The sequence below is a fragment of the Aethalodelphis obliquidens genome, unplaced genomic scaffold (assembly GCF_003676395.1).
Source record: "Aethalodelphis obliquidens isolate GAN/ISIS:26980383/991018 unplaced genomic scaffold, ASM367639v1 scaffold10, whole genome shotgun sequence".
Lineage (NCBI taxonomy): Eukaryota > Metazoa > Chordata > Mammalia > Artiodactyla > Delphinidae > Aethalodelphis > Aethalodelphis obliquidens.
Window position 1 is genome coordinate 25,392,059 of NW_020837954.1, and position 12,321 is coordinate 25,404,379.

At 38.7% G+C, this 12,321-nt stretch overlaps 1 protein-coding gene across 25 annotated transcripts in view; it reads right to left on the reverse strand.

The window, feature by feature from the left end:
- Positions 1–12,321, reverse strand: part of NIN (ninein) — a 104,630-nt gene that overhangs the window by 51,772 nt on the left and 40,537 nt on the right. For all 25 annotated transcript variants that reach the window (XR_003433631.1, XR_003433630.1, XR_003433633.1 and 22 more), the window contains 2 exons: positions 2,500–2,539; positions 675–865 (listed from right to left, as the gene is read on the reverse strand). Coding sequence is in view for 20 of the 25 variants with exons in the window: in XM_027111205.1 (XP_026967006.1) it covers positions 675–865; positions 2,500–2,539 (231 nt within the window). In the remaining 5 variants the exon portion in view is untranslated. The remainder of the gene's footprint in view (positions 1–674; positions 866–2,499; positions 2,540–12,321) is intronic.

Below are 12,321 nucleotides of genomic sequence, written 5' to 3' on the forward strand. Positions count from 1 at the left end.
AGCAAGAGTCTTCCGGGGGCTCCTTCAGGACTCTTCTGTTGTACATTTTCAAAACCACCAACCTACCCTTTTCCCTTTCCTCATGACCAGATTATTGTGATGGCTCCTGGCTGGTCTCCTAATCTAAGGCTCTCTTTACACCACTATACCCCATAAAAGAAGTTCAGACCACCCTCATTAAGTAAGTTTTTCCTATGTACTATTACTTAATCTGCTTAAGAACCCAGGGGTGATACTGAGATCTTCTCTCCAACAAACTAAACTTATCAGCCTGGCCTTCAAAATATTCCAACTCAAATCTCCTGAACTCCCCTCTTCGTCCTTCCTCGACACCTTTCCCACATTTTGCTCCGTGAATGCCACATCTACACATAGATTGACATCACGCTACACTGAACTGGTGTCTGATAGTAATGTGGGGTAATGTGCTTAGCACAGTGAGGGGCACACAGTACGGGTTCAGTAAGTGTCAGCTATTGTCAGTTTTTCTTTTCCACAATACAACATGAGGTCCTCAGAGACAGGATCTTCATGGCTGACTTCCCAGGAAAAAAAGAGAATGGAGTCTCTGTAACATGCTGCAGGAAACCGAAATATGGCTATTCCTAGCCTGTGGCCAGTTTAGCTTTTATCATGATTACTATTCCTGAATAAAAATATGATGCAAGGCTTACCTCTCCATCGACATTCTGCAAACCATACTGCTCACAGATGGAGATCAGCTTCTTCCGGTTTAGGTGACCATCACGGGTGATCCCCAAATCTTCACAAACCTCCTGCAGTTTCTCTTCTATCCAGTCTTGGGGAGGGGAAGGCCCACTTTGTGAGGCATTCAAATCATCTGGGTTCCAAAATCTTAACTGGCCTAAAATAAAAGCATACAGTGTGTTGTCCCTAAAGGAACTGAGAGCCTATTCTCAAAGAAAAATGTGCTTTTTGAAAATAAATGCTATAATAAAGAGACTACAGATGTTGATTTGATTTGATCCTGAAGTTCAAATGAAGTGGAACCACTGGTTCTTAGGCTGCAACTAGGGCCAACAGACACTTTTTTGTTCATTGGCAGCCATACCTATGTAAGAAATACCATCTCCTGTGCAGTAATGCCAAGGTTCTAGGCTCATTTTATTCCGAAGGAAAATATGCACAGGCTTAGGCTTTGGTGTGATCAGAAGGAAGGCTGGTTGAGAGCCATTCTAAGGAGCTTTATATGCCCTACCTCAGCTATAGCTACCAGACTTTATTATCTCCACTTTCTTTCTAGTCTAAGCTCTGCTTCTACTGCGAAGGAAATAATTTCATGATAAATATCATAACATGATTATAAAAGGCGAGATTAGCCTGTTTCCAAATCTTTACACATACGAATATTCTGACCTATAAGGATTCCAACTTGAAAGAATAAATGTTTGCCAGGGCAAGCTATTAATTACTGGTATATTAAGGATAAGTTCTATTTGAAGATTTAAGGATCAAACTACTTATTTAAAAATAAAAATTTATTTATCCTCTATTAAAAGTTCTCACTTCTAGTTAAAATTTACTTCCATATTAGAGATTCTGTAAAGTCATTACTTAAACATGTGCTAATTACTGACAAGATTGTGTGTGCCTGGAAGAACCTCAGAGAGTTGAGAAGAGCATTTAGTGCTACCCCTACTATTAATCAAAGCCATTAAGCCCATCACCGCTGTGTCTTTACAGGTTGGAAACCTAGAGAACGTGTAATTACACTTAAGTACAGTTAATCCAGGGTAGGCTGTGAAGTGGGCTGAGGTTCCGTCAGCTGAACCACACTGCCATCTGCTGGCCAGAAGATCAACGTGTTTTGATCTATCTTAAATACATCTGAAACTTGTCAAGGGATACATTTTTTTAAACATAAACTTATTTATTTATTTTGGCTGCGTTGGGTCTTCGTTGCTGCGCGCGGGCTTTCTCTAGTTGTGGCGAGCGGGGTCTACTCTTGGTTGTGGTGCGCAGGCTCCCCACTGCAGTGGCTTCTCTTGTTGCGGAGCACGGGCTCTAGAGCGCAGGCTCAGTAGCCGTGGCGCACGGGCTTAGTTGCTCCGCGGCATGTGGGATCTTCCCGGACCAGGGCTCGAACCCGTGTCCCCTGCACTGGCAGGCGGATTCTTAACCACTGCGCCACCAGGGAAGCCCTGTCAAGGGATACATTTTAATAGGTAACTATTTAGTTTTGGACTGTTCATAGATTAATGTGAAAGTCTATGTAAGAGAGTAATTAACCCATAAGTGAAATTCTACATCTTAGTTGCCACATCTTGCATGATGCTAAATGCAAGGATTTAAAACTATGAGCTCTCAACTGGGAATGAATTTTTTGTTGCTGTTGTTCTTCAGGTTATTTCTCAGTTGGCCTCCAGCAGGCAAGGTGGTTAGTAAGAAGGCAAGGGATGCAGGAAGGGGATGTGGAGAGTGCCCTGTGAATGGCAGCCCCTCCTTCCCAGGCAGGTCCCACGCACACTCAATTCCTACCTTCTGCTTCATACTCCTCGCTGCGCTGCGTCTTCCAGTTCTAGAGGAGGCAAGAGAAGATGAGTGCGTTTTAGAACTAATTCTGTTCTCCAAGACCCGATCACTCTCTGGCTCTGAAATCATCATCTGAGGGAGTCACATGATTCGGGACCCTTCAGTGCCTTCACAGTTCTGTATTTCACAGTTCTGTATTTCACTCAGAAAGATACTGAAGACAGCACCAGTTCAAAGCGTTCACCAAACTTTGCCACACTAAGCTGAAACCCCAGACTGACAGCACTGAGATAAATTATTCTTGCCACAGAGAGACATTAAAAAGGCTATAATTCAAAATATATTAGCTCACTACAACTCATTCAGATTACAACTGAAAGTCACTAATATACATGGTATATCTATGGAAGGTGAATTGGTGCACAGTGTGATTTTTTACTTGTTTGTGATTACAATTATATCAGGCTACATTTCCCCATAAAGACATATCTCAACCCTGATGGATGGATATGAGGTGTGAGGGTGGGGAGGGAGCAATGGAGGAAATAGCACTCTAGATTTTCTTACTATTGATTCTGGGCAGAATTCAATTGTTTTTACTTTTTTTATTTTTTAACATCTTTATTGGAGTATAATTGCTTTACAATGGTGTGTTAGTTTCTGCTGTATAACAAAGTGAATCAGCTATACGTATACATATATCCCCATATCTCCTCCCTCTTGTGTCTCCCTCCCACCCTCCCTATCCCACCCCTCTAGGTGGTCACAAAGCACTGAGCTGATCTCCCCGTGCTATGTGGCTGCTTCCCACTAGCTATCTGTTTTACATTTGGAAGTGTATATATGTCAATGCTACTCTCTCACTTCGTGCCAGCTCACCCTTCCCCCTCCCCGTGTCCTCAACTCCATTCTCTACATCTGCATCTTTATTCCTGCCCTGCCCCTAGGTTCTTCAGAACCATTTATTTTTTAGGTTCCATATATACGTGTTAGCATACAGTATTTGTTTTTCTCTTTCTGACTCACTTCATTCTGTATGACAAACTCTAGGTCCTTCCACCACACTACAAATAACTCAATTTCATTTCTTTTTATGGGTGAGTAATATTCCATTGTGTATATGTGCCACATGTTCTTTATCCATTCATCTATCGATGGACACTTAGGTTGCTTCCATATCCTGGCTATTGTAAATAGAGCTGCAAAGAACATTGTGGTACATGACTTTTTTGGATTATGGTTTTCTCACAGTATATGCCCAGTAGTGGGATTGCTGGGTCATATAGTAGTTTTATTTTTAGTTTCTTAAGGAACCTCCATACTGTTCTCCATAGTGGCTGTATCAATTTACATTCCCACCAACAGTGCAAGAGGGTTCCCTTTTCTCCACACCCTCTCCAGCATTTACTGTTTGTAGATTTTTTGATGATGGCCATTCTGACTGGTGTGAGGTGACATCTCATTGTAATTTTGATTTGCATTTCTCTAATGATAAGTGATATTGAGCATCCTTTCATGTGTTTGTTGGCATTCTGTATATCTTCTTTGGAGAAATGTCTATTTAGGTCTTCTGCCCATTTTCGGATTAGGTTGTTTGTTTTTTTGATATTGAGCTGCATGAGCTGCTTGTATATTTTGGAGATTAATGCTTTGTCAGTTGCTTCATTTGCAAATATTTTCTCCCATTCTGAGGACTGTCTTTTCGTCTTGTTTATGGTTTCCCTTGCTGTGCAAAAGCTTTTAAGTTTCATTACGTCCCGTTTGTTTATCTTTGTTTTTATTTCCATTTCTCTAGGAGGATCTTGCTGTGATTTATATCAAAGAATGTTCTGCCTATGTTTTCCTTTAAGAGTTTAATAGTGTCTGGCCTTACACTTAGGTCTGTAATCCATTTTGAGTTTACTGTTTGTGTATGGTGTTAGGGAGTGTTCTAATATCATTCTTTTACATGCAGCTGTCCAGTTTTCCCAGCACCACTTATTGAAGAGGCTGTCTTTTCTCCATTGTATATTCTTGCCTCCTTTATCAAAGATAAGGTGACCATACGTGTGTAGGTTTATCTCTGGGCTTTCTAACCTGTTCCACTGATCTGTATTTCTTTTTTTTTTTTTGCCAGTATCATACTGTCTTGATTACGGTAGCTTTGTAGTATAGTCTGAAGTCAGGGAGTCTGACTTCTCCAGCTCTGTTTTTCTTTCTCAAGATTGCTTTGGCTATTCGGGGTCTTCTGTGTTTCCATACAAATTGTGCAGTTTTTTGTTCTACTTCTGTGAAAAATGCCATTGGTAGTTTGATAGGAATTGCACTGAATCTGTAGATTGCTTTGGGTAGTATAGTCATTTTCACAATGTTGATTCTTCCAATCCAAGAACACGGTATATCTCTCCATCTGTTTGTATCATCTTTAATTTCTTTCTTCAGTGTCTTATAGTTTTGCGCATACAGGTCTTTTGTCTCCTTAGGTAGGTTTATTCCTAGGTATTTTATTCTGTTTGTTGCAATGGTAAATAAGAGTGTTTCCTTAATTTCTCTTTCAGATTTTTCATCATTACTGTATAGAAATGCAAGAGATTTCTGTGCATTAATTTTGTATCCTGCAACTCTACCACACTCATTGATTAGCTCTAGTAGTTTTCTGGTAGCATCTTTAGGATTCTCTATGTACAGTATCATGTCATCTGCAAACAGTGACAGTTTTACTTCTTCTTTTCCAATCTGGATTCCTTTTATTTCTTTTTCTTCTCTGATTGTTGGGGCTAAAATTTCCAAAACTATGCTGAATAATAGTGGTGAGAGTGGGCAACCTTGTCTTGTTCCTGATCTTAGAGGAAATGGTTTCAGTTTTTCACCACTGAGAACAATGTTGGCTGTGGGTTTGTCATATATGGCCTTTATTATGTTGAGGAAAGTTCCCTCTATGCCTACTTTCTGGAGGGTTTTTATCATAAATGGGTGTTGAATTTTGTCAAAAGCTTTTCTGCATCTATTGAGATGATTATATTGTTTTTCACCTTCAATTTGTTAATATGGTGTATCACATTGATTGATTTGCATATACTGAAGAATCCTGCATTCCTGGGATAAACCCCACTTGATCATGGTGTATGATCCTTTTAATGTGCTGTTGGATTCTGTTTGCTAGTATTTTGCTGAGGATTTTTGCAACTATGTTCATCAGTGATACTGGCCTGTAGTTTTCTTTCTTTGTGACATCTTTGTCTGGTTTTGGTATCAGGGTGATGGTGGCTTCGTAGAATGAGTTTGGGAGTATTCCTCCCTCTGCTATATTTTGGACGAGTTTTAGAAGGATAGGTTTTAGCTCTTCTCTAAATGTTTGATAGAATGCGCCTGTGAACCCATCTGACCCTGGATTTTTGTTTGTTGGAAGATTTTTTATCACAGTTTCAATTTCAGTGCTTCTGATTGGTCTGTTTATATTTTCTATTTCTTCCTGGTTCTGTCTCGGAAGGTTGTGCTTTTCTAAGAATTTGTCCATTTCTTCCAGGTTGTCCATTTTATTGGCATACAGTTGCTTGTAGTAATCTCTCATGATCCTTTGTATTTCTGCAGTGTCAGGTGTTACTTCTCCTTTTTCATTTCTAATTCTATTGGTTTGAGTCTTCACCCTTTTTTTTCTTAATGAGTCTGGCTAATGGTTTATCAATTTTGTTTATCTTCTTAAAGAACTAGCTTTTAGTTTTACTGATCTTTGCTATTGTTCTTTCGTTTCTTTTTCATTTATTTCTAATCTGAAATTTATGATTTCTTTCCTTCTGGTAACTCTGGGTTTTCTTTTGTTCTTCTTTCTCTAATTGCTTTAGGTTTAAAGTCAGGCCATTTATTTGAGACGTTTCTTGTTTCTTGAGATAGGACTGTATTGCTATAAACTTCCCTCTTAGAACTGTTTTTGCTGCATCCCATAGGTTTTGGGTTGTCGTGTCTCCATTGTCATTTGTTTCTAGGTATTTTTTGATTTCCTCTTTGATTTCTTCAGTGATCACTTGGTTATTAAGTAGTGTATTGTTTAGCCTCCATGTGTTTGTATTTTTTACAGTTTTTTTCCTGTAATTGATATCTAGTCTCACAGTGTTGTGGTTGGAAAAGATACTTCATACGATTTCAATTTTCTTAAATTTACCAAGGCTTGATTTGTGACCCAAGATATGATCTATCCTGGAGAATGTTCCATGAGCGCTTGAGAAGAAAGTGTATTCTGTTGTTTTTCGATGGAATGTCCTATAAATATCAATTAAGTCCATCTCGTTTAATGTGTCATTTAAAGCTTGTGTTTCCTTATTTATTTTCATTTGGATGAAATGGTGAAAGTGGGGTGTTAAAGTCCCCTACTATGATTGTGTTCCTGTCAATTTCCCCTTTTATGGCTGTTAGCATTTGCCTTATAAATTGCGGTGCTCCTATGTTGGGTGCATAAATATTTACAATTGTTATATCTTCTTCTTGGATTGATTGATCCCTTGCTCATTATGTAGTGTCCTTTGTCTCCTGTAATAGTCTTTATTTTAAAGTCTATTATGTCTGATATGAGAATTGCTACTCCAGCTTTCTCTTGATTCCCATTTACATGGGATATCTTTTTCCATCCCCTCACTTTCAGTCTGTATGTGTCCCTAGGTCTGAAGTGGATTTCTTGTAGACAGCATATATACGGGTCTTGTTTTTGTATCCATTCAGCCAGTCTATGTCTTTTGGTTGGAGCATTTATCCATTTACATTCAAGGTAGTTATTCATATGTATGTTCCTATTACCATTTTCTTAATTGTTTTGGGTTTGTTATTGTAGGTCTTTTCCTTCTCTTGTGTTTCCTGCCTAGAGAAGTTCCTTTAGCATTTGTTCTAAAGCTGGTTTCATGGTGCTGAGTTCTCTTAGCTTTTGCTTGTCTGTAAAGGTTTTAATTTCTCCGTTGAATCTGAATGAGATCCTTGCTGGGTAGAGTAATCTTGGTTGTAGATTCTTCCCTTTCATCACTTTAAGTATGTCCTGCCACTCCTTTCTGGCTTGCAGTTTCTGCTGAAAGATCAGTTGTTAACCTTATGAGGATTCCTTTGTATGTTATTTGTTGCTTTTCCCTTGCTGCTTTTAATATTTTTCCTTTGTATTTAATTTTTGATAGTTTGATTAATATGTGTCTTGGTGTATTTCTCCTTAGATTTATCCTGTATGGGACTCTCTGTGCTTCCTGGACTTGATTGTCTATTTCCTTTCCCATATTAGGGAAGTTTTCAACTATAATCTCTTCAAATATTTTCTCAGTCCCTTTTCTTTTCTCTTCTTCTTCTGGGACCCCTATAATTTGAATGTTGATGCGTTTAATGTTGTCCCAGAGGTCTCTGAGACTGTCCTCAATTGTTTTCATTCTTTTTTCTTTATTCTGCTCTGTGGTAGTTATTTCCACTATTTTATCTTCTAGGTCACTTATCCATTCTTTTGCCTCAGTTATTCTGCTATTGATTCCTCCCAGAGAATTTTAAATTTCATTTATTGTGTTGTTCATCATTGTTTGTTTGCTCTTTAGTTTTTCTAGGTCCTTGTTAAACGTTTCTTGTATTTTTTCCATTCCATTTCCAAGATTTTGGATCATCTTTACTATCATTATTCTGAATTCTTTTTCAGGTAGGCTACCTATTTCCTCTTCATTTGTTTGGTCTGGTGGGTTCTTACCCTGCTCCTTCATCTGGTGTGTATTTCTCTGTCTTCTCATTTTGCTTAACTTCCTGTGTTTGGGGTGTCCTTTTCACAGGCTGCAGGTTCGTAGTTCCTGTTGTTTTTGGTGTCTGCCCCCAGTGGGTAAGGCTGGTTCAGTGTGTTGTGTAGGCTTTCTGGTGGAGGGAACTGATGCCTGTGTTCTGGTGGATGAGACTGGATCTTGTATTTCTGGTGGGCAGGACTGCCTCCGGTGGTGTGTTTTGGGGGATCTGTGAATTTATTATGATTTTAGGCAGCCTCTCTGCTAATGGGCTGGGTTGTGTTCCTGTCTTGCTATTGTTTGGCATAGGGTGTCCAGCACTGGAGCTTGCTGGTTGTTGTGTGGAGCTGGGTCTTAGCGTTGAGATGGAGATCTCTGGGAGAGCTTTTGCTGTTTGGTATTACATGGGGCTGGGAGGCCTCTGGTGGACCAATGTCCTGAACTCGGCTCTCCCACCTCAGAGGCTCAGGCCTGACACCCAGCCGGAGCACCAAGACTCTGTCAGCCACTTGGCCAGGTATGTGGGGAGTTTCCTGCCTTTGGGGAAGTCTGAGGTCTTCTGCCAGCATTCAGTAGGTGTTCTGTAGGAGTTGTTCCATGTGTAGATGTATTTATGATGTATTTGTGGGAAGGAAGGTGATCTCCACGTCTTACTCCTCCACCATCTTGAAGGTCCCCTCCTGTTTTTATTTTTAAAGTTTAAGTCAATAAATCCCCACTAATAAAAGCATCCTGTCTGTCCCTCCACATTTATTTCCTCACCCAACAAAGCAAATGATTGAAATGCTCGTACTACTTTGGCACCCAAAATGGTGAAAATTCAGTATTCAATATATAAGTTGGAAACACCCTAAAATGAAATCCATTCGGTCAGTCCACCTAACACAAATAAAATAGTGGTGTTGGGAAAGTTGGACAGCTACATGTAAATCAATGAAATTAGAACACACCCTCAAACCATCCACAAAAATAAACTGAAAATGGCTTAAAGAGTTAAACATAAAACATGACACCATAAAACTCCTAGAAGAGAGCATAGGCAAAATATTCTCTGACATAAATTGTACCAATGTTTTCTTAGGTCAGTCTCCCAGGGCAATAGAAATGAAAACAAAAATAAACAAATGGGACCTAATCAAACGTACAGGCTTTTGCACAGCAAAGGAAACCATAAAAACAACAACGAAAACAAAAACAAAAATGAAAAGACAACCTATGGAATGAGAGAAAATATTTGCAAATGATGCAACAGACAAGGGCTTAATCTCCAAGATATACAAACAGCTCATACAACTCAACAACCAAAAAACAACTCAATTGAAAAATGGGCTGAAGACCTTAATAGACATTTCTCCAAAGAAGACATGCAGATGGCCAGTAGACACATGAAAAGATGCACACCATCACTAATTATTAGAGAAATGGAAATCAAAACTACAATGACCACCTCACACCAGTCAGAATGGCCATCATTAAAAAGTCTACACATAACAAATGCTAGAGAGAGTGTGGAGAAAAGAGAACACTCCTACACTATTGGTGGGAATGTAAGCTGGTGCAGCCACTATGGAAAACAGTGTGGAGGTTCCTCAGAAAACTAAAAATAGAATTACTATATGATCCAGCAATCCCACTCCTGGGCATATACCCAGACAAAACTATAATTCAAAAAGGTACATGCACCCTTATGTTCATAGCAGCACTATTCACAATAGCCAAAACATGAAAACAACCAAAATGTCCATTGACAGATGAATGGATAAAGAAGATGTGGTACATATATACAATGGAATACTACTCGGCCATAAAAAAGGGGGAGGGAAGGATTGGGAGTTTGGGATTAGCAGATGTAAATTATTATATATAGGATGGATAAACAACAAGGTCCTACTGTATAACACAGGGAACTATATTTAATATCCTGTGATAAACCATAATGGAAAAGAATGTTAAAAAAAGAATGTATGTGTATAACTGAGTCACTTTGCTGTACAGCAGAGATCAGCACAGCATTGTAGGTCAACTATGCTTCAATTAAAAAAAAATAATAAAGTTTTAAAGAAAACAAAAAAAATAGGTTTCTATCATCTAAGAACCATCAAGATAAAACCTACCAAATTACTAGTAGGGGATGATTTTTAACAGCACAAGCTGACATGAGAAATGGCAGGAGAATATGCATCACTGGACAAGCCCCTGCTGGGATACACAGCTGGAAAAATGCAAACACATACCTTCAAAAAATCCTTGGTAAGAAAGCAACAAGGTTATATTGCTACAGAAAAGTTTATTTCTTATATTTGCTCACTTACTTCTTGATTCATTTGAAACTAGTGAGCAATTAATTAGTTCAAAGGAGCAAGAGGCTCCAATATACTGTTTCCAACATCTCATGAGTTTATGCAACTGGGTGCCTCATCTGATCCACTCTTCCCGGATGCCCTCTTGCCCTGATTCTCACCTCTAACTAGTAAGAAATCGAGGGTGGAAGCCAGACTGCCTGGCTCTGAATCCTGGCTTACTTACTGGGTTAAGCTTGGATAAGTTTCTTAACCTCTTTTGCCTCAGCTTCTCCATCTATAAAATGGGAATAAAGCAGTACATATTTCACAGAGCTGGGTAAAATGTTTAGAATTGTGCCTGGCACCTAATAAGCACTATAAATTTTGATATTATTTTTCTTGGACACATGTTTATGTAGTATATATTAAGTTTATATTTGCAGGTTTTTTTCATTACCATGTTCAAACTTAAAGCATTAATTTGAGTGACGCTGGGGAGTACCAGTTATTTATATAAATTTGTAAGAGAAGTGCCAAGTATCCAGCAGATATGCAAAGAATACAGACAGACAATTCACATAAGAGGCAACACAATTAAACAGATATGGGGAAAGGTTCATTTCAATAGCAATCAAAGAAGTATAAATTAAAACCAAGGAATCTTTTTGTTCCCATTAAATTAGCAAAGTATTTAAGAATATAACTCCTATTACCAACAAGGTTATGATTTAAAATAGGCCTGTTTATGTTACTGGTAACAATGTAAATGGATATTACCCTTTTAGTAAAGAAAATGGCTTTATGTATCAAAAGTCATGAAAATGTTCATGCTCTTTGATCCAGTTTCATATGATTTCTGGTGGCAATAAAATCAAAGAAAGAAAAAAAGTATATATGTAAATATGTACATTTAGCACTTTTTGTAAAAGTACAGTACTGAAAACAATTTAAATATTCAACAATGGGGCCTAAAGTATAATGATACATCATAATGTAGTCGATAAAAGTATAATTATAATACCATGTAGGAGCATGGAAAGTTAAATGAAAGACCACAACAAAAATGTCATCAACACTATGATTACCACTGGAAAAAAATATTTATACAATTAGACAAAGACTGGAAGAAACAGAGACAATAAATAAATAAATAAATAAATAAATAAATAAATACATACATACATACATACATACATACATACATACATACATACATACATACTTGGTTGAGGGAATATGGGAAACCATTTTATTTCCTTTACTGTTATAAATGTTGTTTATACCATACAAATAGGTACAACTTCACTATTTCTTTTGCCCACCTGCCCCTGAATTCTCACTAAATGAATTCCCTGTGACCTGGGGGTGGGGACAAAGGGAAACTTCTGTCCCCTTGGTATGTACCACTCTGCTAGTCAGCCACGTCCTCCTGTACTGTGACCTGTGATGGAGAGACCATGCTTGGTGGGAGGTCCAGGCACTTTCAGGAGGGTGAAAGCTGCTCTGTGCCAATGCCTCCTAAACTTAGCAGAGTGTGGGAAGATCAAGGACACTCGTCTGAGACCTGCCTTAGGGACTGTGACCACAGCCATCCAAAGAGGCATTCTTCAGACAGCCTAACCCAATGGCGTCAGGTACAGCAGTTTAAGTGATTTCACACGAACTCTTAGGGCAAGTAGTGGCAAGGTAAGGGTAACTTATTTTAACATCTCCAAGGGTAACGATTTCCCAAGCATTTCTCCATGGCCCTGTGTAAGAAGCCTAGATCCAGCTAAGGCCAGCCCTGCTAGAAGGAGAAGCAAGCTTATGCTAAGGGCTACATTTTCATTCCAAGACCACTT